Genomic DNA, 26,994 nt, shown 5'->3' with positions numbered 1-26,994 from the left:
GTCGTGCCAGACGAACGTGAGCTACGTGTTCACCTGGATTTGACGCGTTGCGCAGACGTTGATTAATAGTTTCGACACTGTTTCCTGGCGTGCGAATCCGATGTCCGGGCATTCGGTTCGGCCCAGGGCCGGTAGCATAATGAGATGCACTCTCGCAACCTCAATTTTACTCATCCCGTTCCTCAGAGTAACCTTTAACCTCTGGCCCACTCCTCTCTCTCTCTCTCTCTCTCTCTGTGGGTCCCTCCCCTGGGGCACCGTCTAGTGACCGGTTTGAGGCTGGCTGCCGCCCGGACTGGAATAAACGGCGTGGTGGTGTTCGTGTCCGCCTCTGTCCCGGTCGGGCGGGATGCTGCGGGGCTGCGAGCCTGCACGCGTGGCTCGGATATAGGTTAATGTTACTAATTGAGTCGTTCCTGCCGAACCAGTCCGAGCGCTAGCGCTAGTGTGTCAGACCGACCGACCGATGTCAGCCGGTCGGGGATCGGGTTCTACGTGCCCTGAATATTCGGCCGTCACGCCGGCGGTGAATTCGAACGGGAACGCGTCGGGAACGAAATGTCAAAGTGCCGCCGCCTTCGGTTGTAACCTACTAACGCGAGATCGGATGACGGGAACCGTTCCGAGATGGCGATAGCGGGACACGCGGTGTTGGTGCATTTTTAATTTGAACCACAGAATGCGTTTTCGAACGATCGTTAACGCGATCCAACGCTTGGAAACCAACGGTAACCTCCGAAGGGTTCACACCGGTTGTTGCTCCTTTCGTCACCGAGATTAGGGACGGCGAAGGCGGCATCACGATGGGATGCGCCCGTTTCATCAAGATCATCAACTCAGGGACAACATCGAAACGTGCTAGGGTTTCAAACAAACCGCCGGTGGCCAGCTAACATTTCACCTTTGGCCTAGCTCTTTCCCAACACCCGGGGGGCGGCGTTCTTTCCAGAGGCACAGCTGCGGCCCCGGAAGTAGGTCGGACAAGTTCAATCTCGCTTTATCAGCCAGCGCCTTCGCTTGGTGCGCGGATCAAAACGCGGACACGAAGCACCCGTGAGGGGCGTAATCACAATAGACAGCATCGGGTTGTAAGGGGTACTCGGGGAAAAAAACGGTCCGGACGGTGGAAATGGCCCCGCGCTGAGAAACCCGCGAAGGTGTGTCGTGTCGGCCAGCACGGTAGCCATCCGCTTGCGCTTGATCGATCCATCATCGCGTGATCACGTCCTTCTAACCCCTTTTTCTAGTAAAATTTGACGTACAAGAAGCGCGCTGCTCGGTGGCCTATCTCTCCGTCCAAGACAAGAAAAGCCCCCCGAGCGAGGCCGTGGCGTGTTCCGAAAGGTTTCCGTTTACCCCGTTTACCGGTCCAACTACGGTCTAATGTGACGAGCGACCGAAAGGCAATCAACACCTGATCTAATCAGTGCCCGGCGCGATCGCGCGGCGCGGTGCGGTGGGAAAAGCAAAATTACCCAAGCCCCAAAAATGGCGCCGACCATTACGCCGGCCAGCCAACCAGCGCTAAACGGCGATCTTCAGTGGCGATGGATGGCGAGAGTGAAGCAATGGAATTTAGTACCGAAACCCGGGGTATCTGGGTCATAAGTACCCACCGATCGGGCGGACGTGACAACCTTGATTAACCTTAATGTGCGCGAGTGTGTTGTATGAAAAATCGGTTCGCTCGAGGAAAAGGAATCCAATCCAGTGCAAAAAAAGTGATCTTCAGCATCCCGAAGGGAACCTTTTTGTTGTGTAATGAGTCCCGGACGTAACGGAGTCTCGAGTTCGACGGAGAACCGGGAAGTATGTTAGTATGCTAAGTGGCCCCCACGGGGGGGAGCGCGTACGGGTAATGATGACAATTTGAACAAGTTCAGAGCCGCGGTGGCCATTGCCCCGGCGCCCAACCGGGGCATTCAGAATTTCGACTCCTGGCAGAGAACGGCCTCGTAGCGGGAACCTCCATTTAAGAAACCGTTCAAAATGATGGGGCCTAATTTGGGCTGGGTTTGCGGGGTTTCGCTTCCCCACGTACGGCTGTAACTGTGCCTGTGTTTTGCATTTCTTACCCGGAGTGGCCCACGGAGTACCGTGCGAACGGATCATCGGAGCGCACCACTCGCCAGAAGAGCCGTAAGTCACCGATCGGGCGCAGCGGCGGGGGTCAACGGCGATCAACCCCGTTTTGATTTTTCCCCCGGTGCCCACGTTGCCCACGAAAACCAGTTGCCACTTTCTCGGACGCGGATAATTTAGTGTGCATGTGGAGAAGAGAGTAGTTAGGCTAACCTCCTCCGTGAGCCTTTGGCTTGAACCTGCCTCACGGTGCCCCGAGCATCACTCATTAGTGACGTCCCAGACGGACGTGGCCTTCGGCGGCACCCAGAAGATGGCCTTTCGGTCGGTCGGGGTTCGGGGTTCGGGGTTTCTCCGCGCGCATTGGTAGAAAGTTTCCGAACTCCGGCGTCTTCGGAGTGATCTAATCGGATTCAAAAACTTGTTCCGGCTCCGGGGCCGGAGGCCGTGTGCAATCAAACATTTATGACACACGCAGGAACAATGGCCACGCGTAGAAAGTTAATAGAAACAACAACTGGCAAAACTTCACGAAACAATACTGCGACGTGCGACCCGTTTTCCGGCCGCAGTGGAAATGGGCCGGCTATGGGCCAGCAAGTGGACCGCAAAAATCCCTAATGTGCCCGCCCGAAGTGAGCCACCATAAACAGATCGCGGGTTTCGTGTTCCAATTAGTATGTAAGTAGTTTAATTCTCTGCTCTCTGCTTTGTCTGCCCGACAGAAATACGATCGCTGGCCGGCGAACCGGACTACAAGTCCGTCAACCTGACCTGGGAGGTGGAGAGCGCGGAGCAGGTGCGCCGTGTGCCGGCGATGAGAGGAGGCCGGGGAGCGAAAAAATCCACGGCCGCTGGGCCCACCGAGCGAGGCGCACGATCGTTTACCGTGTTCTACTGCGAGCTACAAAACTGGGGCCCCCACCGTTGCCGCTCCAAGACGGTGAAGGACGACTCGGAGGACGACCAAAGGTAAGGCGCGGCGTGCGGCGCAACCGACCGGTGAGGATCGCGAAGATGTAACCTCACTCTGCGCTCCACTTTGTTTCGCAGCAATGGCAAGCAGTACTCGCTGTTGGTGAAAAATTTACGCATGGCCACGAAATACTCGTTCCACGTGAAGCCGCTGGCCGGCGCAGGTGCGCAACAGCGAGTCGAGGAGCCGCTGGCCGCTGCTGGCCCGCCGGAGGGCAACGAAATCAATCAGGGTCAGACGATCGTCATACCGACGAAGGGATGTAAGTGACGGTCGGGCCGCCAATCCGCTGGTCGGGCGAGTTGTAATTCCCCTTTGTTTGCCTTCGTGGCGCAGTTTCAGCACACGCCACCCAGTGCCTGCCGGACGCGTCGGAGATTGAGGTCGAAACGGGCCCCTACTTTGGCGGGCGGATCGCGGCCGAGAACGGTAACTGTGGCGTGCAGGGCGATGCTCGCAGTCCCCAGGAGTCGTACATGATGCGGATCGATCACGAAAAGTGTGGCAGCAAGGTGAGCACCCGGGACCTGACGGTCGAAACGTACATCACGGTGCAGGAGAACCTGGGCATCCTGACGCACAGTACGCGCCGGTTCGTGGTCGTGTGCACCTTCCAGCCGGACACGCTCACGGTTCGGGCACGGTTGGCGCTGCCCGGGAAGGGTGGAGCCGCTCCGGTTCCGACGTCCGAATGGTGGCCCGCCAACGGCCGGAATGCCCGTGTGCGACAGTTCAATATGATCGGCAAAAGTGGCCTCGTGCTGAAAGGTGTCGGTGCCGCAGATGATGATGATCTTCCGGTCGAGGACGAACCGGGCGTGCCGGCGGTTGTGCGAGAACTGCCACCGGTGGTTACGGAAAGCGGAGCGGTGCCAACGACGGCCGCAGAACGAGACTCCAACCATCCGATGCCGGCGATCGCGCCAACAAAAGCCTCCGAGAGGGACGTCAAGTTTGCGCGCCTTTTCAACGGACAAGATCAAAGTACGGACGAAGGCGTGGGTTTGATCGATGAGTTGGACGAGTACGAACAGCGGCATCCGGTGCCGACCGTCGACTCGACTGCGGCCAGCTCACAGCGACGATCGTCGGGTGGCGGCGCGTCCGGTGTTTTCGATGGCTCGGGGTTGCTGATCACCGCCTGTTTGGCGGTGATACTGGTGGGTGCCCTCGTGTATCTGCTGCAGCGAGAGTTTAAGAAACAACGCATGATCCACCAGCACCAGCAGATGGAGCGGACCGCTTCGGAACGCAGGGCCGCCGCGGTCACGATGTAGACAGAGAGAGAGCGAACGAGCGTAGCAATTCTTCCAAACTCCTCCTTAAGATTAGAATCATCCACTGGAATAGCGACACCTGTGACTGCAATTAGTTTGTTAAGTAACCTTTTTTTTAACGATAAAAACCCAACGAGAACGTCGGAAAAAGCCGATTCCAGAACCGATAGCATTAACACGCCCCAGTGGCGACGGGCCCTCTATGCTGTTTTGTTTCCTTTGAAGCTGCGACTCCGACACTCCGATGCGCTGTGTCCGCGGTTGGCGGGCGCCGGCCGCAAGGTGGCTAGTTTCATTGTGCGAAAATGACTTAGCATAGAAACGTTCTCTTCCGTCGATCCGGTGAAGACAAACGACGAACCTTTTTTAGCGTAGCAGACAAAAGAGATGGGTGGTGGTACTCTGGCGAGGCCACACGGTCTAATTAATCCTTCTTTTTAACCTTAAGCGTACGAGATACGGGAGACACAGAGAGAGAAAGAAAGAGCGAGAGACGCTGTCTTTAATAAAGATTTTAATCCCATTGATAAAAGAAAGTGGTCCAACCCTTCAGATGACCCGCCCAAACATTCGCTGCTCCAGATCCTGCGGATTGATGGTGAGAAAGTCTTTCGTTTTCGACTTCAGATGATCGAGCGCCACGGCTGCCTGTACTTTCGTAATGTCGTCCTTATCCGTGGCTATCACGTGCTTGAGGAATCGGTAGATCAGTAGCAAGTACTCTTGGAAATCCATCAGCCCATCCATTCCTTCGATCAGCTGCGCCAACACAAGCATTGCGGCACGCCGTGCCGGAAGATACTGGTCCGTCTGAACGATCGCACTTAAAATCATGAAGAGCTACGATGGAAAAGGAAACGGGAGGATTGAGATCGTTTGTCCAGCGACCGACAGATCCCGAACTTACCTCGTAGAAAAAGGTGTGCACTTGATACGAAAGAATTCGGCAAATGGCGCCAACGTTCGCGAGGCTTGACGTTCGAAACTCATTCAGCGTGTGGCGCGTGCCGGTCAGAAAACAGTTTAACAGTGCGTCCCGATAGCGTATCGTGAGAGGACCGAGCGTTTCCACCGTCTTCACGGTGGCCTCACCGACCTTTAAGCGGTAGTCGGTGTCGTTGCCTTCGTTCAGATACTCCTTCACCAGCGCGTCGATCACTTCCGCTTCGAGCACGTCGCAAAGGCCGACCAATAGGCGCACGGAATTGAGAAACGCATAACTCTCATCGCTACGAAGATTTGCCAGAGCCAGTATCAGTACGGTGTGACGCTGGGCGACCGTTTCTTGGTCCCGTTCTTTCAGCAGCTTCAGAAAGAGCGTCGTCCCGTACACCTTACAGTACGGTTCCGCATCGGAGCACAGACTAAAGGCGTTGCGATACGGCGTCACCCCATCGTCGTCGTCCGGCGTCGGACGACTGCAAAGCAGTTCTATTCGGGCTGCCAGCTCAACGGAGCAGCATCCGGAGGTTCGGTAGCGTTGCAGGAGACACACAATTCGGTCCACTTCCTTCAAGTGGCGGGTTCGCGTTAGAAATTCCTGGAAGATTGAAACTATAATCTCTATCGAATCGGACCTTTGGGGGGTCTGTGCGGTTTCGATTGCTTGCGAAATGGATGCTTTTAGCACATCGATCACTTCGCTCGGATTGTCGTAGAGCTGGGCGTGGAAGTGTTTGTGACTGATCAGTTCCATCAGGGACTGAATGATGGCGTACTTTCGGTGGAACCGTTTGTAGATCATCACCTCCGGCTCATCGACGAGGCTATCATCGTCGTGCGGTGACCGATCGCTGCTCGAAATGATCATAAGTTCCTTCAGCAGAATAAGAAATGTGTCGTAAAGCAAAAGATTCCGATCCGAGGACTTCAACATCTCTATCAGCACCGGAAGCAGGTTCTCGCCCTCTGATTCACGGGAAGGGCCCATAACGAGGCTATAGTTTGATTCGTTCTCTTCTAGGGTTTTCACCACGATTCGAGGATGGAGGTGTTTCATCGATTTGTCTTCGGTAGAACCGGAAATAGCATCGATCAGTACGTGCCTCAGTTCATCCTTGGTCCGATTGGCGAGGCAGAATATGGTCATGCTCTGCAAGTAGTTGCGTTCGTCCGCACTCGTGGGCAGGAGTGCGTAGAGCCTCGTAAACAACGCAATGTAGGGGACCAGCATCACCGACGGTAGGGAACTGAGACTGGATCCACTGAACGCCATGCTACAATCGTGAAGGGTAGATAGTAGTCTGTTCCGGTCACACAACACATAACCGGTGACGAGTTCCGGGGGGATTATCAACTCGTCGAAGCGTCCGAAAAAGTGCGCCTCAATGCGCTCCTGTAGCTCGCGGTATGCGGCAGGCAAGGAATAGAACCGTTTAAGGCACTCGATGCACGTTCCCGCGTATATCCGGGCGTCGTCTGTCCCGTCGTTGGAAGCCCATCGGTAGAACGCCAAACAGTCGGATAGCACCTGGCGGTAGAATTGTTTCGTGTGGCCACGGCTTGCAACGATTTTAGCAATCACTTCAGCCTTACGCCACGACGGTGTCCCTTCCTTCGATTCCCCGATCGTGAGTAGCGTGCGGCACAGACTGGCAAATCCTCCTTCCGTTCCCGTCATCTGCAGCAGATCGCGGTGCAGTGTCATTGAAAGGTCGGGCGATACTCCAAATGTGCCCTTCATTGTGAGTAAACAGCGGAACACTAGTTCGGCCGGGAAAAGATCCAACCGAGTTTTGGCCGATGCCACCGGATCAAGATGGTACGCACCGGCCAAAAAATCCATTGCACACTCCGCCATCCGTGGATGATAGGCCAACATCTTCCTCTGGAACAGCTGGCCGTACTGTGCCACGCAGTACGCTAGTCGGCGGGCGCACTCTCTGTCGTCCACTATCGCCATCAGTTGGGCCTCGCACGTGGACAACCCTCGCAGTTCGCGGGGAAGATACAGGTGGAGGGTAAACTGGCGTACGAGTTCGGTTGTGGCAATAAAGTGGGATAGGTTTTGCAAGTTTATCACTTCCTCTCTTTCCGAGGGGCCAGCTTCTTGTCGTTCAATAAGGCCGGTATTAGAAAACTCTGTCAGCACGGCCAGATACCGGTAGGAGGTTTGCCACATCACATCGGAACTGGATACAGCCGGCGGAAGCGGATGACCAAGCACCGGTTTCAAGCAATCCGAAAGCGTTTGGAGTGTTGTTTCTGAAGATGATTCAAATGGGTTAACACGATGACTGAGCCGCTAATGCGAATTCGAACCTTTGGGCTGCAGAGCTGCCGTGTTCACCAGCACTTTACACAGTTCCGCAGCATCCATGTCTAAAGCGGCCACTATCGAACACCGTAGGAATCGTTGGTTCACAACCCGCCGGTTGGTTCGATGTAAACAAACCCGGCATTTGACAGGCACAATAAACGCGTGAAATATTTCATGTTGAAAAATGCCCCACCGATTAAAAATCACATCTTATTGACCCGCGTACTAAGATGTTTTGGCAACGTACGACATTTCGCAGAATCATTCTACCAGTCCGGAGGGGCCAAACAACTCCGGACGGAATAAAAACAGGCTGCAAATTCATGCGTCACTCCATGAGTTTATTTTCCGATACAATATCAAATTAATAATTTAAAGCAAAACGGAGACATGGTTCGGGCCAATCCCGCTCATCGTTCAACCAGCGTGCGCGCGACGGATTCCGCGACCAAGAATCACGCTTCGTATTCGCACCGCCTTAAAACAAACCACCGCGTAATGCCAACACCAGATGCAACACGGACCCTCCTTGCACCTTGTAGTCCTGTGCGGTTTTATCGTCGTTCCTAAAACGGGACCCAAGTGAGACAGTGAACTGCTTGAGCGTATGCGCTCCAACTGCGGGGCGAACACTTACATTTGTTTTCCGGAGAAAATCAAACGCTGCTGCTGAGGAGGAATGCCTTCCTTCTCCTCCACCCGCTCCTTGATTCGGTCCACTTTGTCCGTGGGTTCAATGTCAATTTCAATCTCCTTGCCGGTCAGGGTCTTCCGGGTGGCAGGGAGAGTGCCAAGCCCCCAGCATAGCGGGAAGTACAAGTGAAAAGCATTAGCATGAACACCATCTGCGCCGGGAGCAGCCAAATTACCTTCACTTTGATCAACATGGCTGCGGAAAGTTTTGCGAGATATGGAACGGAAACGAAAAACAAACTCTGGCGCACTTCCGTACTATCTCGGGCTCCTTTGTCGGTCGGAAGCTTGCTTCGGTTCGGAAATGATGCACTTGATTCTGCTGTCAGTTCTCGTCATCGGCCCAGTCTGACAGCATGCCTTTGGGAACGAACAGCACGGCTAATCGCGAATGGTGGAACAAACAAAGCAAAGATATTTTTGTTGGTTTCCTGTTTGTAATTATTTTCATAAATATTCATGCCCAATGATCCTTTCAATTGCGTTAGTTGTGTTTTAAGCCCCAAGTATAAATTAGCTTTGCTTTCAGGCTCGTCGCCTAAGGGCGATGGAACTGTCAAAAGGCAGCCGAAAAAGTAAACATAAACGATCGGTCAACAACGTGTGTTAGTTCTGGAAAACATCCCAAATCTATTAAAACCAAGCACGGACATGAGTGACTCGGAGTCGGACGCAGGAGATCAGGCCGGAAATGTGGCACACTTCAATGGGCCAGTGGAAAATGCGTGGCTGTTGAAAATTCCCGAATTCAAGCCCTCCGACAACCCGAACGGGCTGCTGGAAGAGAGCTCCTTTTCGTGTCTGTTTCCAAAGTATCGGGAAAAGTACGTCAAAGAATGTTGGCCCCTGGTCGAGAAGGCACTTACGGCGCACCACATCAAAGCGGACCTAGATTTGATCGTCGGCAACATGACGGTGAGAACGACGCGCAAAACGTGGGACCCCTTCATCATTCTGAAGGCGCGTGATCTGATCAAACTGCTGTCCCGGTCGGTACCGTACGAGCAGGCGGTCAAAGTGCTCGAGGACGAGATAAGCTGCGATATTATCAAAATTAAGAACCTCGTGCGCAACAAGGACAAATTCGTGAAGCGCCGAAGTCGACTGATCGGCCCTAACGGTTGCACACTCAAGTCGCTCGAGCTGCTGACCAACTGCTACGTGTTGGTGCAGGGGGCAACCGTGTCGGCGATCGGGCCCTACAAGGGTCTCCAGTGCGTGCGGAAGGTGGTCGAGGAGACGATGAAAAACATTCATCCCATCTACAACATCAAGGCGCTGATGATCAAACGGGAACTGATGAAGGACGAGAACTTGCGCGAGGAAAACTGGGAACGCTTTCTGCCCCGCTTCCAGTCGAAGAACACATCGAAACGCGCCAAACCGAAGGTGGTCAAGAAGAAGGGTGAATACACACCGTTCCCGCCGCCGCTGCTGGAGAGCAAGGTGGACAAACAGCTTGCCTCGGGCGAGTACTTCCTCACGGACGAGCAGAAGAGTGCCCGAAAGACGCAAGAACTGGCGGCGAAGGAGAAGCGCAATGTGTCGGCCCAGAAGCGACGCCGTGAGCGAGATTTCGTGGCACCGGAGGAACCGTCCCGGAAGGAACCGAAGGGTGGCCAGAAGACCGAGAAGATTGACGTAAAAACGCTGAAAGGGAAAATAGCTCGAGCCAATAAAAGGGTCGGGAAGACGAAGTGATGAGCCCCAGAGGTGTTTAGGAAAGTCCAACAAAGTTTAATAAACCATTCAATGTACATTCGCATTCGTAATACAGCTGCTTGTGTGATGCTGGTGACTTTAAATCGTTTCCGCCGGCCACCGTCGGTCGGGCACCTTTAGAAAAACATGTAACTCAACGACAGATCGCACGCCTCGTCGAGCTTGCGTTGGAGAATTTCTTTTTCCTCCGCCGATCGCTCGTTCACGATCGACATGCAGCTATCGTCGTCGTCATCGTCGTCGGTACTGTTGGCACCGTTTGCATTGTCCGGCGTGACCTCTTCGCCGATAATTTTGCGCAGCTCATTGTGCGGTTCCTTGGACGACTCGAGCGAATGCTTGACCTGCAGGTAAATGCTTTCGGCTTGCTCGAGGACGGCCGCTAGGTTTAGGTTGCCCGACAGTTCGTTGACGTGTTTCAGGATTTCGGTGAAGCTAAACTGCCCGTCGATGAACACGTCCATCTCCTGGTCCAGTATGGCGACGCACACGAAGATGTGAAAGTTCGGACAGGGCAGCCCCGTCCAGAGTACCTCCCACAGTTGCATGATGTCGGCATTTGAGAACTCGCGCTTGAACCACACCAGCAGCCAGCGGAAGCAAAAGTACATGTTCTCCGACTGATTCTCGCGCATGTAGTTGAACAGGCGCTCGTTGACGAACGCGAGCAACACGCGAAGATACTCCAGCTGCTGCTTCATGCCCTTCTGATCGATGTCGAAATTGGCAAACACTTTGTGCATAAAGCCCACGAAGCACCAGAAGCTTTCCGCTTCGTTCTGCACCAGGCTGAGAATCGGGGCCAGCAGGTCGCTCATGCCCTGCACGTAGCCCAGATCAAAGTTGTACATAACGTACGTCATAAGGATGTCCTGCAGTTTGGTCAGATTCGGGTTGTCGTCGCCGGCGAAAAACTCGTACGTGCGATCGGTACGCTTGACGTCCTTTTCGATCTGGCACTTGCGCTCGCGATACCCGGAAAAGTTGTGCTCCTGCGTCGGGGTGATGGTGAGCCACTGAAGCTTCATCTGGAAGTATTCCTGCGTTTTGTTGGCACGCCGCTCGTCCCGTTGCTGGGCCGTGTGTTCCCAGCAGTCCAGACCCAACAGGTATTTCCAAACCTCGGCCCGGATATCCGGCTTAATGCCCTGTCAATCGATCGTTAAAATTAGGCTGTGTCAAATGGAACGCCAAACGGACGTTGTACCTACCCCGCGGAATATGATTTCTTTCACACGCTCCGGATCGAAAATGGACCCGTTGGGGCACTTGACTTCTTCCCACGTGCCAGCATCCAGGGGCAGACCCCGGTGAACCGGTGGCCTCGGGGCAAGCTTACGACTTTCTGGCACGCTGGTGTGCTCCTGGATTGGATCCGTCAGCGTATCATGCCGGGCGTCGGCTTCATCCGCGTCCGGTTCGCTGTTGGCAATCAGGTTCCTCAACCGAATCTCGTCGCCTGGTGCAACCTGTGCGCCGGGTCTGTGCATTGGCAGCTGAACGTGGACCAGCTTCGAGAGCATGTTCATGTACGGCCGCGGTATCGAACGGGCACGTATGTCCGCGATGTTGAGCTCGGAAAAGGACTTTTGCAACTTATCCTGATCGGGATCGTCGATGCAGCGGTAAAAGTTCTTCCGGTGAGTGCTTTTCCGCACGCATCGACACCGTTCCAGCAGCTGCAGCAAAACCGTGGTCGATGTTTGGCGAAACAGATAGACACTGTGCAGCAACTGGTCCGTGCTGTAGAACCTCAGCTCGTCCTTGTGCGCTTCGAGCCCCTTCAGATCGCGCAAAAACACCCGGATGGACAGTTTGGCTTTCGTGGTGCCGGTCGCCGGTTCCTCACTGCTGGCCCGATCGTTCGCTGGCGAGCTGATGGTGCCCGGCAACGAAGAAGGCTGTGGCGGTTGCAGTGGCGACGATTGCCGGGAGATGGGATCCACCAGTGACCAGCCGCTTTCGAGGCTCTCGGAGTCGGTCACATCGCATGTTTCGGGCTTCCATTCGAACACGTGCAGGTCCGTTTTGGTACACTTGCCGAATGTGAGGATTCCCTCGGCGTTGAGCAACGAAATGTAGCTGGCGGTCACTTTCTTCAGCAGCACGCCGTTCTGTATGTACTTTTCCTGCACAGTAGGCGTGCGGCAAAGGCGTGCAAAAATAGTAAAAAGTAGGCAACGTTAGCATCCGGCCAATGGAGGTGAAAATTGCCGTCACTTTCGAAGGACAGCTTGAGACAGACCCCACGGCCACAGAAAGGTCACCGTACTGTAAGTGTGTGTGAGTGTGTTCGTTTCCGTTCCCACTCTTTATCACACAACATATTGCGATTGTTGAGTCAGCCGTCAATTACCTCGATTCCGCTACTGTCGATGTCCATTATCGTTGTCTGTGGTATGTGGCTGTTAAAGCTCGGGCAGGGTAGCTGAAAATCACACTCAATGAATCACTTTACACTACGGCCGCACCGTGAAAATTGCGTTGTCCGAATTAATGTAGGTTTCGACACTTTTCACTTTGGTCTCGAGGATTTCCTGTCCCCAGTTTGGTGTCCAACGTATGAGCAAACAAGTTACATTTGCCCACCGTTAGAATCCTTCGTCATTGGCTGTTCGTTGATGCAACCGAAAGCAAACGGTAAACAATGATCCATCTGCGATCGTCTTTCGTCGTGAACAAAAACAAAACTTTGGCGAAACTTTGCTTTGCTTGTTTTATGTTGTCTTGTGGCGAGCTTATTTTTGGTCATGTTTTGGCAACCGATTTGACAGCCCGTGCGATATTATGGTGTTGCTATAAACGTTAGGGTTGAGTGTGCTATAAAACGCGTCTGATGCGATCGGGTAAGTTTTGCTTTAAAGGTAAGATTGTTAATAAGCATTGACAATATTCAGAATCTCACGAAACTATTTACGATCGAATGAAAATCGAAGCGTCAGTATGAAAATCGCAATTGATTATGTTCCACAGAACGCGAATGAGAAAATCTGGCGACGCTTTTCACAACCACTGGGCACAACAGAGCATGATGGGTGTCAGCTGAGCAGCATATTATGTTTTATGCCAAACGTACACAAACTATTGTTTTCCGGGAACTGCTTGGCCATCCGGTCTGGTTTAAGTGTGAAACGGTCTCGTAGTATCGTGAATTGAAATCTTTTATATTCTGTTCATTTTGTTTTCGTGGTGCAGGACGAAGTAATATGTTCACTGCCTGCTGTTTCTAACATCCAAAGCTACTCGGCAACGGTGCACCGGAATAAACCCCCTGCCCGAATATGAAACGCATCGCCGAGCTCGACTATAAAACCGTGTCCAGCATCAAAGGGACTCGTACGCGCAACAAACGAAAGTGCAAACGCAAAAAGAATGCACGCGCAGCGAAACGCTTCTGCTGCGTATCGACACCGGAACTCCAGAGTGCGAAAGATCACCGGAGTGCTGAAGAATCTGGGGCCGCGGCGATTGATCCTCCACAGGCATCAGGTTCCGTGTCGGCGCAAAAACGCAGCTTCACGCGTTGTGCCACTCCCGCAGCACCTTCACACGTGCAACTGAAGAACGCACAGAACGTGTGGATCCGGGCATACCAGCGGATAGTGAAGTGGCACAGCAAGCACCAGATGAACTACTGGAAGTTGTGCGCCCAGCAGTTAAAAGCGGAGAATGCCCGCCTCAGGCGCCAGGCAGCCGCACCGGCCACCCGCCGTTACGTAGGTCCGGACGCAACGAGCGGTTCGGAGGAAGAGTATCCCGACAAGGACGATCCGTACGGCGATACGGAAGACGAAAGTGCAGACGATTGGAACGGTAAGCGGCCGGTGAAAGGGGGCTTAGAGCGGAGCGGAGCGTTAATGGTTTGGCCGGGCCAGCATTGCATAAAGTCTTGCGAAAATCTTTCGATTCTCTTCCCCCCCGAATAGCCATCGAAGCAAATGGACGGACGGCGGACGGACGATCGATAGACGAACCCGAATGGGACGAAGAGTTTCTCGCCTTCATGGAGGTGTCGGCCCGGCACCGGCTCGAGCATAGTCGACTGAAAAACGAAAGTGTTCACTAATTAGATTTATGAATAAATTAATGAAGCTTAAAGAGCCATGTTTCTGTTTTTATTCGAGTGTGTCGGGCGAGCGAAATCTTTCATCTGGCGCGTGAGTGGCTAGTGACCACCAAACGCCGACCAAAGAGCCAGCCGGCGCGGGACTTTACGTAACGGAGAGGCCAAGCCAAGTAGGTTGGGAGCATGGGGCCAGATCCGGATCTGAAGATCATTAAAATCAGATCACTTGTGCCACCGCACAGCCGTTAAGCCGATGGACGTGTTTCGGTGTTATTTTTATCGTTTTGGTTGGCCTTTCGCCCCAAGTCGCGTTTTCGCTTATGCTCTCCGTTGTTTGGTGGCCGCGGCGTCGCTGATGTTTGAGATGTTGGCTGCTCATTTATATGGAGATTAAGCGTGTTACGTATTTGGGCAGTCGTCCCGTTTTCGACACCTCGAAATGATGGCGCGCGCGATTGAAAACCGCGTGTATGCATAATACTCTCGCCAAATGGTTTCACTTTTCGGCCATGGCCGAAGCGTCTGAGAGACGAGGAGCCTTTTTTGCCGCTGGCAAATATCGGGAAGGGCGCATCGAGGTTTAGCAGGCCAAATGGATATGATCTAATCGAAGACCGATCGATCGCGTGTGTACGGTTCACATTCCGGGCAGTCCAAATGGCCATTCGAAGTCGCTAATGGAACTTATTTGAAATTAAGGTCCTGTTTTTAGTTCCATTTCCAATACTATTGTCTGAACGATTTTGGGTTTGCATTTCAAAAATAATACAAAGCAAGATGCATGGGCTCGATCGCTAGCGATTCTGGCAACTTCCTGAAAGGCTTCCTGCATCCCTGGTTCGAGATCAAAGAGTTCCGTTTCCATTCTTGTTTCGATTCTGCGATCCTCAGTTCTTCGTTTTGTTATCACATTAATATGAACGAATTGGGTAGCACACCGAATTACTATTTCATCCCAGCTTGGCATCAACTGCCTTTTGGATCGTGATGTTCCGAACGCGCTTCTTCATTAGCCTTTATGTCCCGAAGCCACTTGGAAGACACTTGCATTTTGTATTCATATTTTTGTAGTATTTTAGCTGACAAACACTACTAACTTCCAGAGATCCACCCCATCGTAGAGTGATCAAACCGAGATCGACTCATTTTTCATTTCGGTAAGTACTGTTCCAGCTGGCACGCCAAGCGCTGGCAAAGATTCTGTCCGATTAAAAAGTGGTATCGTTTAGTGTCACGGCACTCGACGCGGCCCACCGACCCGCCCTGTACTATCGTATTCCAAGATTCCCGCGAGTCGGGTCGTGATTTTCCTCTGCGCGCCCTGCGCGTTTAATGATTCCAACGGCGGGAGGAGGATCGCTCATACGCCCGTCCGTCCGGTGGGCCGTGGCGCTTTGCATTGGAAATGAGGCTCCGGCGCGGCGACCGCCACGAGTGCACTGAACGAAACGGTGAACACGACCCAAAAGGAAGGAAACCCACCCCGCCAGAAAGAGGGGGGGAGGAGCGGCCAGGACAACACCCTGCAGCAGGCCGGAGCTCCCGGGGCTCCCGGAGCAAGGGAATTGAAACGCTATTTTCATCTAAAAGGATGGATTGGGTGCGTGGCGCGAGTGCTGTGGGCTCTTCTCACGTCGTAATGGTGTTCAGTCTGTCAGAGAATGGATGGATTGCCCTCGTCCCGTCCCGCGGGGACCCCCGGCTCGGAGATCTAGATTCAGCGGGGAGAGCTTCCCTCGCGGATCGATCTTGGCTTGGGCTCGAGTCTTCAAGGGCGAGCCGAGACAGGCGAGCCGATCGTGGGCATTCTTGGCAAAATACTGATCATTAAAAGATGGTGTAGCGCGAGAGCTTTCAGTTCAGGCAGTTCGGCCCGAAACAACAGTCGATGAACCTGGATCCAGCCACGCCGGGCCCCGGTGCGCCGGATGGCTGCGGATGAGACGGAAGAAACGAGACAGAGCAAAAAAGGGGGCCCAGAACGAAAGCGACCAGGGAAACCAAGGGAAAGGAATTTTAGAGCACAAGTGTGAAAATTTGTTTGAGCCTAACGTTTTATTGGCCCTTCCGTCGCTCCCAGTAGCCGCCCCGGGAGCAGAAGCGAAGGCGAAATGGAACACAAACTCGCAGCTCAGCTGACGCCGAGGATGGGCGGCGGCCGATCTCGGACGTTCCGGGACGTGTCGCCTTCACCACAACGCAGCCACAACCTGTAGCAGCGGCAGCAGCCGGCCGTTTGTTGGGAAAGCCACGATTTATTCCACGCCGCCAACGGGATGCCTTTTATCCGGTTTTGGCGAGCATTCGTCAAGTTCTGGCGTCGGCAGTTGCATCCATTGGCTCCCTTTCATCCCGACTCTTTTGTCCGGAGACTCCAGAGCCTGTTGGCCATACCGATCGTGAGTGAGGCCCCGCGAGCCTGACGAATGGGACTGGGTGGCTTTTATGATTATTTGATGATCAAGATCGCGCTCGAATAGAATAAGCCACGCCACAGGGGGAGGAAAGTTTTCGCCAGCTTTCGCCAACCTTTAAGGGCACCGAAGGCACCAGGATTAGGTGGAGTCACTTGGCTACTTGGCGATCGCTGCCGTTCGCGTTGGCTCAAAACATTGGAATTGCACGCTTTTGGATCAGCGTGGTGCGGCGGAACTCACGACCGCGATTGGACAGTTTTATGGCCAGCTATTCACACGCTTTCGTTATCCGGCCGGGCTTGGCGAGGCGGCGGCCTCATCCCGTGTTCTCTTGCTGGCGATATCAATCATCAAACGGTGTGCGTGGCCGTGAGGCGACGCAGGAACGGAGCGGTTCCGTGGTGTTGATGAATGTGAAAAAAAGATTATTGAAGCCGACCGCTGGAAACCGATCCTCGGTGATGGTTGATTAGGTTTGTTGTGGACGCGCATCACGGGATCGAGTCGATCGCGGAATTTTTTCGATAATCCTCGCCATCGAGGCTGGACTGGACAGCGTGGACTGAACTGGCCAGCGAGGACACGGACAAGATTTAAACCAAATAAAGACGTTGTAAAATAAAGACCCCAGTGAAGCTCGCGAATGAGTTACGAGTTCGGTTTCGGCCGTGCTGCCGTTTCCTGTCATAAACCAGAACTACAAAAAATGTGTTAAATTTTGGCCCTCTCTCTGGGCCCGGCACGAATCATGTTTCGCCCGTGCGAGCCCGGTCGGCCGGAAATGGAATTTGGCTGCTTGTGTGTCCGTCGGGGGCAAATAATAGTAGTAATACTAATAATAACCCGTCGCCCAGCGCACGGCACGATAATCTAGATTCACACAAAACCATAATTTGGCCAGCAAAACGCGACATGCGGCATCAAATCTCTCGTCTTAATGAGCGATGCGGTCGACCGAAATGATGATGATAACCGGCACCGGGAGAGGCCGCAGTGCCAAAAATCGGCGACGTCGTGGCAGCCTTCAATTTCGAAACCAGCGGCCGGAGGGTCGTATTTTGATATTAACTCTAATAACGTTGCCACTGCGCATTCTTCACGTGGCGGTGGCGTGCGCCTTTGGCCCCGGCAAAACTCCCGCTCACTAATTACGGCTTGGCGGTCCGTGAGAGCCTCGGACGTCTCCATCATTCGCAACTTCCGCGACCCGCCACGATCGTTTGCGATTTTCTTCGATGCGATAGGCCGGGCTTATGGTTTTTGATAATTGCGCTCGCCGAGGCCGCGCAAAGTAATGCTATCCGTGATCCGATCGTAACCGATTCGGTGCGATCCGATGAGATCACGGTCCCATTTTCCGGTTAATTGGCACCGGGTGCGCGCGTCCTCGCCGAAATACGCGAGAGCCTCAAGTGCGCGACCGCACGGTAGCAGCTTGCGTATGCAAATTAAATGCGCAAATCTGCCGCGCGACCCCTTCGGCACGGTGCGAAGGATCCGCTCGTTATGGTCATTATTCGATCGGGGGCCCTCCGCACACCGGTGGGCGCTACAAGCGCGCTCCGGGCGATCGTCGATCGGGTTGATCGATTTCATTGGTCGCTTATCTGACGGGCCGAGGTGTTAAAACATTCTCTAAAACCCACCGACGTCCTGACGCACACACGGAGCGGCAGGCGGAGTGTGTGGCCACCTCATAATGCCGAAACCGTGGGGCCCGGGCCACGGCAAATTGCATACCGGCACACACGCGCACGCACACACCGAGGACACCGAGCGCATCCAGTGGCCGTGTCTTTTGTGTGCGAAGAGATTAACTGGCGGCGATTGGCGCGCGCGCGAACACACGAACCCCGCATCTGGATCCGCGTTGATATGTGCCGCGAAGGACGCAGGATCGTCGATCACCAAAGGATTGTCATTTCGATGTTCCCATGGCAACGTCGGTTGCTGGCTGAAATGGGCGAGACAAAATGAAAGCATTCTGTCAAATAAGGCAGACGGGATATTGTGATTTTAAGGAAAATGCTTTATTCGATTTTTGGTTTTTTGTGGCATTATGTTTCCTGTCACGTTCTTATATTGAAAATTTCGGCCATGCTTTTAATGGTCAGTTAATTTTTGACAGCTATTTTGCTTGAACGTGTTTTGGCTTATCCTCGATTTTTGTCTACCCCAAAAGTAATTGATCACGAAGGGGTAATTTGTTGGAGTTTTGGAAACAGGAAAAAGTTATACAGGATCATATGTGAGGAATGTCTTCCCACCAATCCCGGCGTTTGTGATGGATTGCTATGCCCAAATTGCACATAACTTACCTGGTAATATTCCTAATTGACCGTTCTATCCTTTGGCAACAATTCACGAAGCACCACCAAACTGTTCCCATTCGACCAAACATGGCTGCCATCGGGAGTTCACATCTTCTCGGCCCTCTGAGATCGTTTTGAACCACCGATAAGCGCTGCTTTTGGTCTTAACTGCAAAACAGTTGTCAAAAATCTTGACTGATTACTCAAAATGGCCGACATTTTGAAAACAATTGAGTAACTCGAATTGAGTAAATCAAAAATTGAATAAAGTATTTTCTTTAAAATCACAAAATCCCGTTTGACAGAATCTACAAATGCAGCCCAAGTCTTCTGAACAAAGCCCTTCGAAGTAGGCACTGGAAAGTCAGACGCTTCTACAAGCAGGCAGCTTTGGGAAACTTATCAATCCAACGGGTCCGGGACATGCTGAGGCCGTTTTCCCCTCTTCCTTCTGTGCGCGAACATGCTTACATCAATTGTCCATAATAATCCGGGGCGCGGCGGTTCCTGTGGCCATCAGGCATCAGGGGAGGCGCCGTACGGTACGCGCGCGCGGTAGCCCAGAGGGCCGCGGCCGCGTAACGACACCGTTCCGTGCCGTGCCGCTTCCGTTTGCCGCCGAATTTTTCTCATCACCCTCGAGTATCTCGCACCAAATCTCGCCACCAACCCTCTCTCTGTGGCCCTGGCCCGGCCCGGCGCGAAAGGGTCGCGAAAGCGCAAAAAAGACAGAGAAACAAAATCGCCATCACTCTGGGGCCTTCTGGTCAGATTTTTATCGATTCTGCCGAGGCCGAGGGGGCCGAGAAGCACGAAGCGGTGGAGGGGGGCACACAAAGGATAAAGGAAGCGTTCTGCGTCCTGCGGCCAATGTGGGGCGAGCGAGAGAGAGAGAGAGAGAGAGGCCGTGGGGCGGACGGACATAAAAGCAACTGAATTAATTTTGCTCACTTTTTGACCACAATTTTGCTCCCTCCGGGCTCGCTCCTTCAGCTTCTTCAGCTGCTGCTGCTGCTGCTGCTGGTGCCTGGAGTCCGAAAAAGGGAAAATTTGAAAATCGATCTTCGGTTTCGAGGATCCGCCACGGGATCGGGGCGGGGGGGGGGGGGGCCGCCGCGCCGAGAGATAGATTCCGGGAGCTGCGAGGCGATCCGGCTGCGATCCGAGCGCGTCTTCAGAGTGTCTTAAATTGTTGCATATAGGTTTTTGGGCCCTTCACTCTCTCCCTCCCTCTCTCTCTCTCTCTCTTTCCCTCTCGGTGGCTCCCTGGCTGCGTTATCTCTTTTGTGTGGTTTTTTTTTCGTGGTCACCACCGCTTCGCTGCTACTGCTTCCGTTTTCTGGCCGTTTTGGTCCTTTTTTCGGCCGGTCCGATCCGTCCGATGTTGGAAATCCGTTTTTCGCCGCGGTTCGCCGTTCGCCCCATACAGACCCGTAATCAACCGGCCACCGATCAACCGATGGCGAGGGTTCCGGGCGATCAATCAAACGATTCAATCGATATGACTTCACCGCATGTGGCGCATAATGAGCGCAAATCGATCGCCTCGACCTCGGCAGGCAAGGGTCCGCGAAAGGGGAAGGAGATTTGTTTTTATTAGCAAGGACTCGGTGCGGGGCCCTCGATTCCGCCCAGATCGATGGGGGCCCCCCGCTTGGCTTGAGGCACCGAAACGTAGCGTGGCGAAGCATAAATGGAGCATCTTTTGCTTATCTTAAAATTGATTTATGGTGACGATTATCAAAAGAGCCGCGTCGCAAGCGACAGCGGGAAGCGGTGTATAGCAATGGCTGGAGCGATCCTTGAAGAGGTTCCTATAGTTACGGTGGACCTACGTTACTTACTTTATCGGATGCCACCGCAAGTGTTGAGTCTTCAGCCAACACTAACGTCAAACTGAAGGTGAGTCCCTGAGCTTGAAATTCCGCCAGTCGCTCCGAAGTCTGGGCGGTGACACCGGGGTTGGTTTCCGGACACGATCGCCGGGGCTGTAGAAATGCAGGTAATTAAAATTTCACCCCCATCGTTATGACCCGTGCGATGGCCTCCTCGGCTGCTAGCGGTCTGTGGTCCTGTCCCTGTGTGCCCCACAAGTGCCTCCGATAGACAGACGGGCAAGGGGGCCGGATCGGGACGAACGCGCGGGCACGAAATAGGCGATGGCCGGCAATTGTTCCAAAGTTCAAATGCAAATGCCTGGCCGGGGCACTTGGGATTGGCTCGCGATCCTCCCACGAGCGGCGAACGGGACGTTGGAAGGACGGGTTGCCCGGTTTTGCTGTTCGCCCCAATGGAGGGCCATTTCTCATTTTGCGCCCCCCCCTCAACCCCACCGCATTGACACCCTCCTTCCCTCGTGCGAAATGCAGATTCTTCTACGAAATGCAACATTCGAGTCGATTCGTTTTCGAGCCGGACTCCGGGCCCGCCTGATCGATCGTCCGTTCGCGCTCCCCACCGGAGCCAACTTAACTGACCTTGCGAGCCGAGCCACGGCTCTGCCGTGGTTGTCGATCAGTCCCCGGGGTCGGATCGAATTCAGCGCGCGGTCTTCACGGACCCCACGGAGTGTCTAGGAGCCGATCGTGGGGCATGTTTCCAACCTCTCGCTTGCTCTCTCTCTCTCGCTTTGCCTAAATTTCCCATCGAATGGCGGGCAGAGGCCCCCACGCCCCGAGCTGCGATTCTCGCTCGATCATTACCAATCGAATAAACTCGTTCAGTTCGCGCATGCGATGCGCACGGCGGCCACAATGCAGACGGATAACACCACAGGACCCGGGTGAGCGGGTGGCACCGGGGATCCTCTGGGGTGGATAGTGAAACATTGCACACGACTTCGAGCGGCTCGCGCATTTAGCTACGGCATAAAACACGCCGTACCGGCCCTCGGTCACCCACAAAGGCCATTGCGGCGGTGCTCACGTATTTCAACGCAGGGCCCCCCTCCCGCCCAGCCGCCGCCGTCGTCTTCCTTGCTGCAGAAATTTAAATTAGCCAACCGCGCAGTCCTTAAGACCATGGCCAGGCCGGCCAGAGGAATGGCAATGGTTGAATGAATAAACAGACCACTAATTACACGGTGAGATGGCAGAAAGCGAGAGAGGCAGAGAGAGGCAGAGAGAGAGAGAGAGAGAGTGGGGCTCGTGGTGACATCCCTCGTTGGCCCTGACCAACGGGGGTCACCTTCAGCAGTGGGTGGCAGTGCAGTAGCGTCGCCTGCAAGACACAAAAAGGGGGAAAAGGCGAACAACTTCGCATCCGACGACGGGAACGGCACGTAAAATAGACGACATAGACTGGCTTGGCTTGGCTTCGGTCCGACGAGAGTTTGATTAAGGTCGTTCCGGTGGTGGTTCCCGGCCCGACACTTCACGAGTCCTGCGCCGGCGAGGTCACGGTTAGGTCCCTTTCAGTGGCGCTCGCCCTTTAAATAATAAAGTCTTTCCGGTTGTAGCCGTTCTCAGGAAGCTTCCCGTTTCTATTCCGTCCCACGTCCTAGCCTCGGGGTGTCACCGAGAGGTCAGCAACGATTGCGACACGATTCTAATCTGCGTGCGGGGCTTTTCACCACGGAGTCACGCAAGTTAATGAGCGAAACCAATGTGCTGCCGATGCGAATTCCTGCTGATCGGGCCCCCGGTGATCGATCGACGGGGCGCGAGAAGGGCACGATGCAATTCAAAGGCTAATTGATAAACAACACCATTTTTGAAGATTAAGTAGTCGATTGTGTGATCACCGACCAACCAAACCCGCGTGACCGAGCTTCTATTTGTTGACTTCCGTTTAAGACAAAAAGGGCAGAATCAACAACGGGAGTGCCAACGACGACGACGCCGCGATTTGTTCTGGCAGCACCGGCAGCAGCGGCTTCTAATTCCGGTCCCGGCCGTCCCGGCTTTTTGGCAGCTTTGTTTGCTCACTAATCAGCGGCCCCCGGGCCTCAAGAGGCCTCCGACGGATTTATGAGGCCTCTCTCCAGGCCATCTCAAGTAGGGAAGCGTTTCGGGCGATTCACTTGAAAGGACACCGGTGGGTCGGTGGTCCATTAGCGGGATCACTCGCCTATGACGCCCAAAATAATGACGGAGCCGCCACAGAGCCTTGGGCACCGCGGGACTCTGGGTAATTAAACTTAACCCCGGCGCAATGTAGCGCCCCGATCGGGAATCGGGCCGCGGCCCGGGCGAGATTAGTCGAAGAAAGGTAATAAATTCACAGTCGAAACGCGCGATCGCCCGATTACGGTGACGATGTCGACGCGGCGACGCCTCCTGCGCCGCCAAAAAGCGGTCCCCGGCCACGGGGCAACTCTCACACTTCGCCACCACGCCAGGCCGCCGCGTATATATGCGCAAGATTGTTGCGGACGATAAGTTGCCGAACCGGACGGCCGGGCGAATTCTATATTTTTCATCCTTTTTTCTGTCTCTCTCTCTCTCTCTCTGCTCGTTCCGTGGGCTCTCTCTCTCTCTCGTTCGCGTTCGTGTTGTCGATGCTGGAGCCCCGGAGCGGCCTTCGGTCTGCCGTTATGATGGGAGACCGCCGCCGTCGTAGGACGGGAAATCCACATACGCGCGTATTGAACTACCATCGGAACCCGGCCCCCCCCTATTCCCGTGCGTTGTCTCCGTTGATCGACTCTGACACCCGGGTCGGGTCTCCCATTCCGGACGTTCCCGAGATTCCCGAACGCGTGGATGTACCGGGCGTTCCCAGGCGCTACTTATTCGCACCCAGCGAAGGACGAGCCATAACCTCAATTCGTAATCGGTTGGTTGGTTTGATTGGGCACCCTGCGCTTGACAAACGCATCTCACCATTCGGGACCGTCGGTGGGTCCTTTTTGCACTCTTCGTCCACCCGCGGACGCTTCGGGCGCCGATGTAATCGGATCTGGCGGAGATACGCGCGCCAAAGACCTTGCTAAATTCAATTTGCCGCGGCCACGATTATCAACATGAAAAGCTAATAAAACCCTGATTACGCCCCCCCGCCGATTGCCGGCGGCCAGCAGGATTTCCATCATCACCCAAGGACAATTTCGTGATAATGATGCTGCGCACCGATCGTCGCGCATTAGAGGGAATGATAGATCACAGCGTCACAGAAATCTCCACCAAAGTCTGAGAAGCGATCGAGTGAGCCGGAAAGAGACGCAGAGAGACCGAGCGAAGCCAATGAAGGAACAACGATTCACGATGGGCGTGTGTGGGTCCCTGGGCCTAAGCCCGTCTGGATCTACGCGTGTGTGCGTGTCTTTTTTTGCTTTTATCATCGTGTACCTGTAGCGCGGTCGGTCGAGTTCCAGCAGACCTGGGGAAACCTGTTTAGGAAACCTAACCACACACAGCACGGCCCAATCTCGGGTCTCGCGAACTAATGCCGAGCCCTGCGATGGTATGCCAACAACTCGCAAGGGGTCTGCGTGGGGTGGGGGTAGGGGGGATGCACAGTACGGGGACGGGACTACGGGATGTGCGGTGAACAATGTTTTGACTCCGGCTCCGGGGACCATGCAAACGATCTCGGATCTCGAGCCTGCTGCTGCTGCTGCTGCTGGTGGTGGTGGTGTTTGTGAATGTGAAGACAGGTTAAACCTGTGGATTGCCGTACCTTTTTATAGGTGGTGGTAGGGCCCCGGCTCTTTCACTCGCCTTCGCTCTGTCCTGCACACACAAAGGGTGCATGATCGCGAGAGAGCGAGAGGGTGCAACTATTAGATGCACACGCCAGGACACAGGCTGCACGGAAGCGCATTTCTAAAATATTGCCAAATTGGCACCACGAATGGCGGGCCGCAGGGCTCACTCACGGCCCGCGGCCGAGCATTCCAGAGGCAAGCACCAAAAGGAGACACAGAGAGAGAGAGAGAGAGAGAGAGATCGAGAAAAAGTGTCGAAAGCACGATCGCCGTCGCAAAGGATCGTGGCGTCGTCGTGGCATACATACGGCATACCTCCGATGAGGCCCGGCTATGTTGCTGCTGCACTCCCGATCGTCCGCTCGTTCGTTCGTTTGAACGGAAAATAGGCAAAAAAGTGAGTCGTGGAACATATATTTTACGTACAGCATCACCAACAACAGCAACAGCAACAGCGCCTCTACATATAACGCTACCCATCTTCTTCTCTCGCTCTTTCCCTCTCTCTCTCTCGCTCTCTCGCTCTCTCACACGATCGCCTGTCTCGCTCGCTCGGGTGGTATTTCTTGCACTAACCAAATATACACTTGCGCAAACACGCATACCTCGAAGCAACGATCGAAGCAGGCCAAGCTCTGTAATGGCTACCTTTTCTCAACACACTTCACTCCGTGTTGTTTTGCCCTCTCGTTCTCTCTCGCTCTCGCTCGTTCTGCATCTCTCAACAGCAAAGGAGTTTGAAAAAATGCCCGATCCCGGGCACCTCCCGGGAATGCCTCCGATATAATCGAGGCTCTGCGAATGAACTTTAAAGATCTTCGTTCGGAGCGAACTGGCCACGCTCTCTCTCTCTCTCTCTCTGCTCTCTCTCCCTCCGTTCTTGTCTTTGTCTCTCTTACAGGTTGGGGACCAGTTTCGCAGCATCCACAGTTAAAAGTTAAGCTGCAGCAAAATAAGATCCTTTGCCGAACTGGCTCCGCATCGAAAAGGCGGATGTTTTGTACCAAAAAACGCGAGGCCAACGACGCTGGCTGGACGATATCCCTAGTAAGACCCGATTCGATACTCTCTCTGTGTGTGCCAAGTGCAGAATCCCGCGGACGGAGCTTTCCTTCCACCACCACCACACACACACCGCAGATCGGTGAGCTTTTCGATTCAAAATGCTCTCACCAGCACCGACGGCGATCGTAGCATAGCGCAACATAAGTTACGCTATGCGCTTGTGTTGGTCATCGATCGTGGATCGCGCGAGAGCGAGAGGACACCGAGGTCTGGGGGCCGACGAGTTTATAGGCCAATGGCTTTGCACCCCTTTGCCCGCCGCCCGGTGTCGGTGTCTGCGTGCTTACGATCGCTCGCCGGTGCGCTAGTATTGATGTCGGGCCACCGATCACGGGAAGGAACACGGGAACGCTTCTTCTTGTGGGGAGGCTCAAGAAAATATTTTCCCCAGCCTCACGCTCAGTAGTGGTTCGCTGACGGAGCGGAGAGCTGAGATAGGAACGACGAACGACGAACCCGCGCCGACCCGTTCGTTCGCCGCAACGGACTCCGCTGGAGGACTCACAGAAACACTTTTTTTTTGCTGGGTTCTTTATTGACTAAAAGTGTTTTTTGTTTCGCAACCGTTGGTTGGACTCGGAATCGGGCCGACCGAGAAGTGATAAGGAAAGTGCCGTGATTGCAGCCAGCAGCCAGCAGGTACGTGGTGGTGGGGCGTGAGTGACTTCAGCTCGAAAGACTTCAACCGAAGCGACGAACCCGCGCCCCGTTTCTGTGTCCCCGTCCCGTGGCTTCCGTTTGATCCTCGAGCAGTGCCAGTGTTGTTTGGAGTTGAGAAAAGTTCACACAACACCCAACCGCGATCGCGACCGATCAACCGCGAGTGGAATACCCTCAGTTCTGTGCTCTCCTGTGCCCTCCGTGCTCTGTGTGTGTGCGTGTCCTTTGTGGTGAGACTGTGTGTGCCACAAAAGCTGTGGGTCTGTGCTGCGTGCGCGCCCGCGCCCCCTTTGGGCCAATTAACGCTGTGGCATGTGTCACATCGTCGAGGCGAAGCGAGCGAAAAACGTGATGAAAATAGCTTTTGCGCGCCCGCGTTGTGGCAAGAGGCGAGAGGCGGCCGCGAGGTGATCGCGAAGAATTAAGCCCGAAAAACCGAAACCCGCGCATAGTATAAAATACTAAACGGAGAAGTTCGGCTCCTGCCACCGCTGGCCGTCGCCAGCAGGAAGAAGCGCATCGACGCCGCGGTTCGGCGCACGACGGCCGTCGGAAAGAAGGAGAAGAAGAAGAAGGAGGAGGAGACGGGACGGCCAGAGTGGGCAGAGCGGCGAAGAGAGGCGAAGAGAGTGGCTACGAGAAAGAATTTTTAAAAGGAAATTTTTGTAGCTGTGAAATAGGAATGTTAATCACAGAATTGTTCGGATACATTTAGCCCCGGTTTTGCGTACTGCGCGTTTGATTATAAAGTGAAGCGAGTGAGATTAAATTGATTTTCAGCCGCTCATGCCCCCCGTGCCCCCCTCTCTGCTTTCCGC

General features: G+C 54.2%; 6 protein-coding genes across 6 annotated transcripts; 3 read left to right on the top strand and 3 right to left on the bottom strand.

Moving 5' to 3' along the window:
• Positions 1–2,659: 2,659 nt before the first annotated feature.
• On the top strand, positions 2,660–4,392 carry LOC131208025 (uncharacterized). The gene is made up of 4 exons (XM_058200668.1): positions 2,660–2,717; positions 2,808–3,054; positions 3,136–3,320; positions 3,395–4,392. Exons 1-4 carry the CDS (start codon positions 2,660–2,662, stop codon positions 4,333–4,335), a joined length of 1,431 nt encoding a protein of 476 aa, XP_058056651.1. The 3' UTR covers positions 4,336–4,392.
• A 469-nt stretch (positions 4,393–4,861) lies between these two features.
• On the bottom strand, positions 4,862–7,695 carry LOC131210358 (transport and Golgi organization protein 6). Its single transcript, XM_058203594.1, has 3 exons — positions 7,597–7,695; positions 5,243–7,539; positions 4,862–5,175 (listed from the first exon to the last, which is right to left on the bottom strand). The coding sequence occupies exons 1-3, from the start codon at positions 7,652–7,654 to the stop codon at positions 4,885–4,887; spliced, it is 2,646 nt and encodes an 881-aa protein (XP_058059577.1). The 5' UTR covers positions 7,655–7,695; the 3' UTR covers positions 4,862–4,884.
• Positions 7,696–7,914: 219 nt separating this feature from the next.
• On the bottom strand, positions 7,915–8,595 carry LOC131209288 (NEDD8). Its single transcript, XM_058202321.1, has 3 exons — positions 8,464–8,595; positions 8,232–8,362; positions 7,915–8,160 (listed from the first exon to the last, which is right to left on the bottom strand). Exons 1-3 carry the CDS (start codon positions 8,479–8,481, stop codon positions 8,073–8,075), a joined length of 237 nt encoding a protein of 78 aa, XP_058058304.1. The 5' UTR covers positions 8,482–8,595; the 3' UTR covers positions 7,915–8,072.
• A 293-nt stretch (positions 8,596–8,888) lies between these two features.
• On the top strand, positions 8,889–10,046 carry LOC131206921 (KRR1 small subunit processome component homolog). The gene has a single exon (XM_058199521.1). The coding sequence runs from the start codon at positions 8,939–8,941 to the stop codon at positions 9,986–9,988; it is 1,050 nt and encodes a 349-aa protein (XP_058055504.1). The 5' UTR covers positions 8,889–8,938; the 3' UTR covers positions 9,989–10,046.
• LOC131206920 (TBC1 domain family member 17) lies at positions 10,011–12,706 on the bottom strand. The gene is made up of 3 exons (XM_058199520.1): positions 12,366–12,706; positions 11,221–12,138; positions 10,011–11,157 (listed from the first exon to the last, which is right to left on the bottom strand). The coding sequence occupies exons 1-3, from the start codon at positions 12,390–12,392 to the stop codon at positions 10,126–10,128; spliced, it is 1,977 nt and encodes a 658-aa protein (XP_058055503.1). The 5' UTR covers positions 12,393–12,706; the 3' UTR covers positions 10,011–10,125.
• A 395-nt stretch (positions 12,707–13,101) lies between these two features.
• Positions 13,102–14,090, top strand: LOC131210883 (uncharacterized). Its single transcript, XM_058204193.1, has 2 exons — positions 13,102–13,822; positions 13,936–14,090. The coding sequence occupies exons 1-2, from the start codon at positions 13,291–13,293 to the stop codon at positions 14,073–14,075; spliced, it is 672 nt and encodes a 223-aa protein (XP_058060176.1). The 5' UTR covers positions 13,102–13,290; the 3' UTR covers positions 14,076–14,090.
• Positions 14,091–26,994: the final 12,904 nt, after the last annotated feature.

The sequence above is a fragment of the Anopheles bellator genome, chromosome 2 (assembly GCF_943735745.2).
Source record: "Anopheles bellator chromosome 2, idAnoBellAS_SP24_06.2, whole genome shotgun sequence".
NCBI lineage: Eukaryota > Metazoa > Arthropoda > Insecta > Diptera > Culicidae > Anopheles > Anopheles bellator.
The sequence above is the reverse complement of the archived record's forward strand: the minus strand, read 5'-3'. Positions and strand labels throughout refer to the sequence as shown.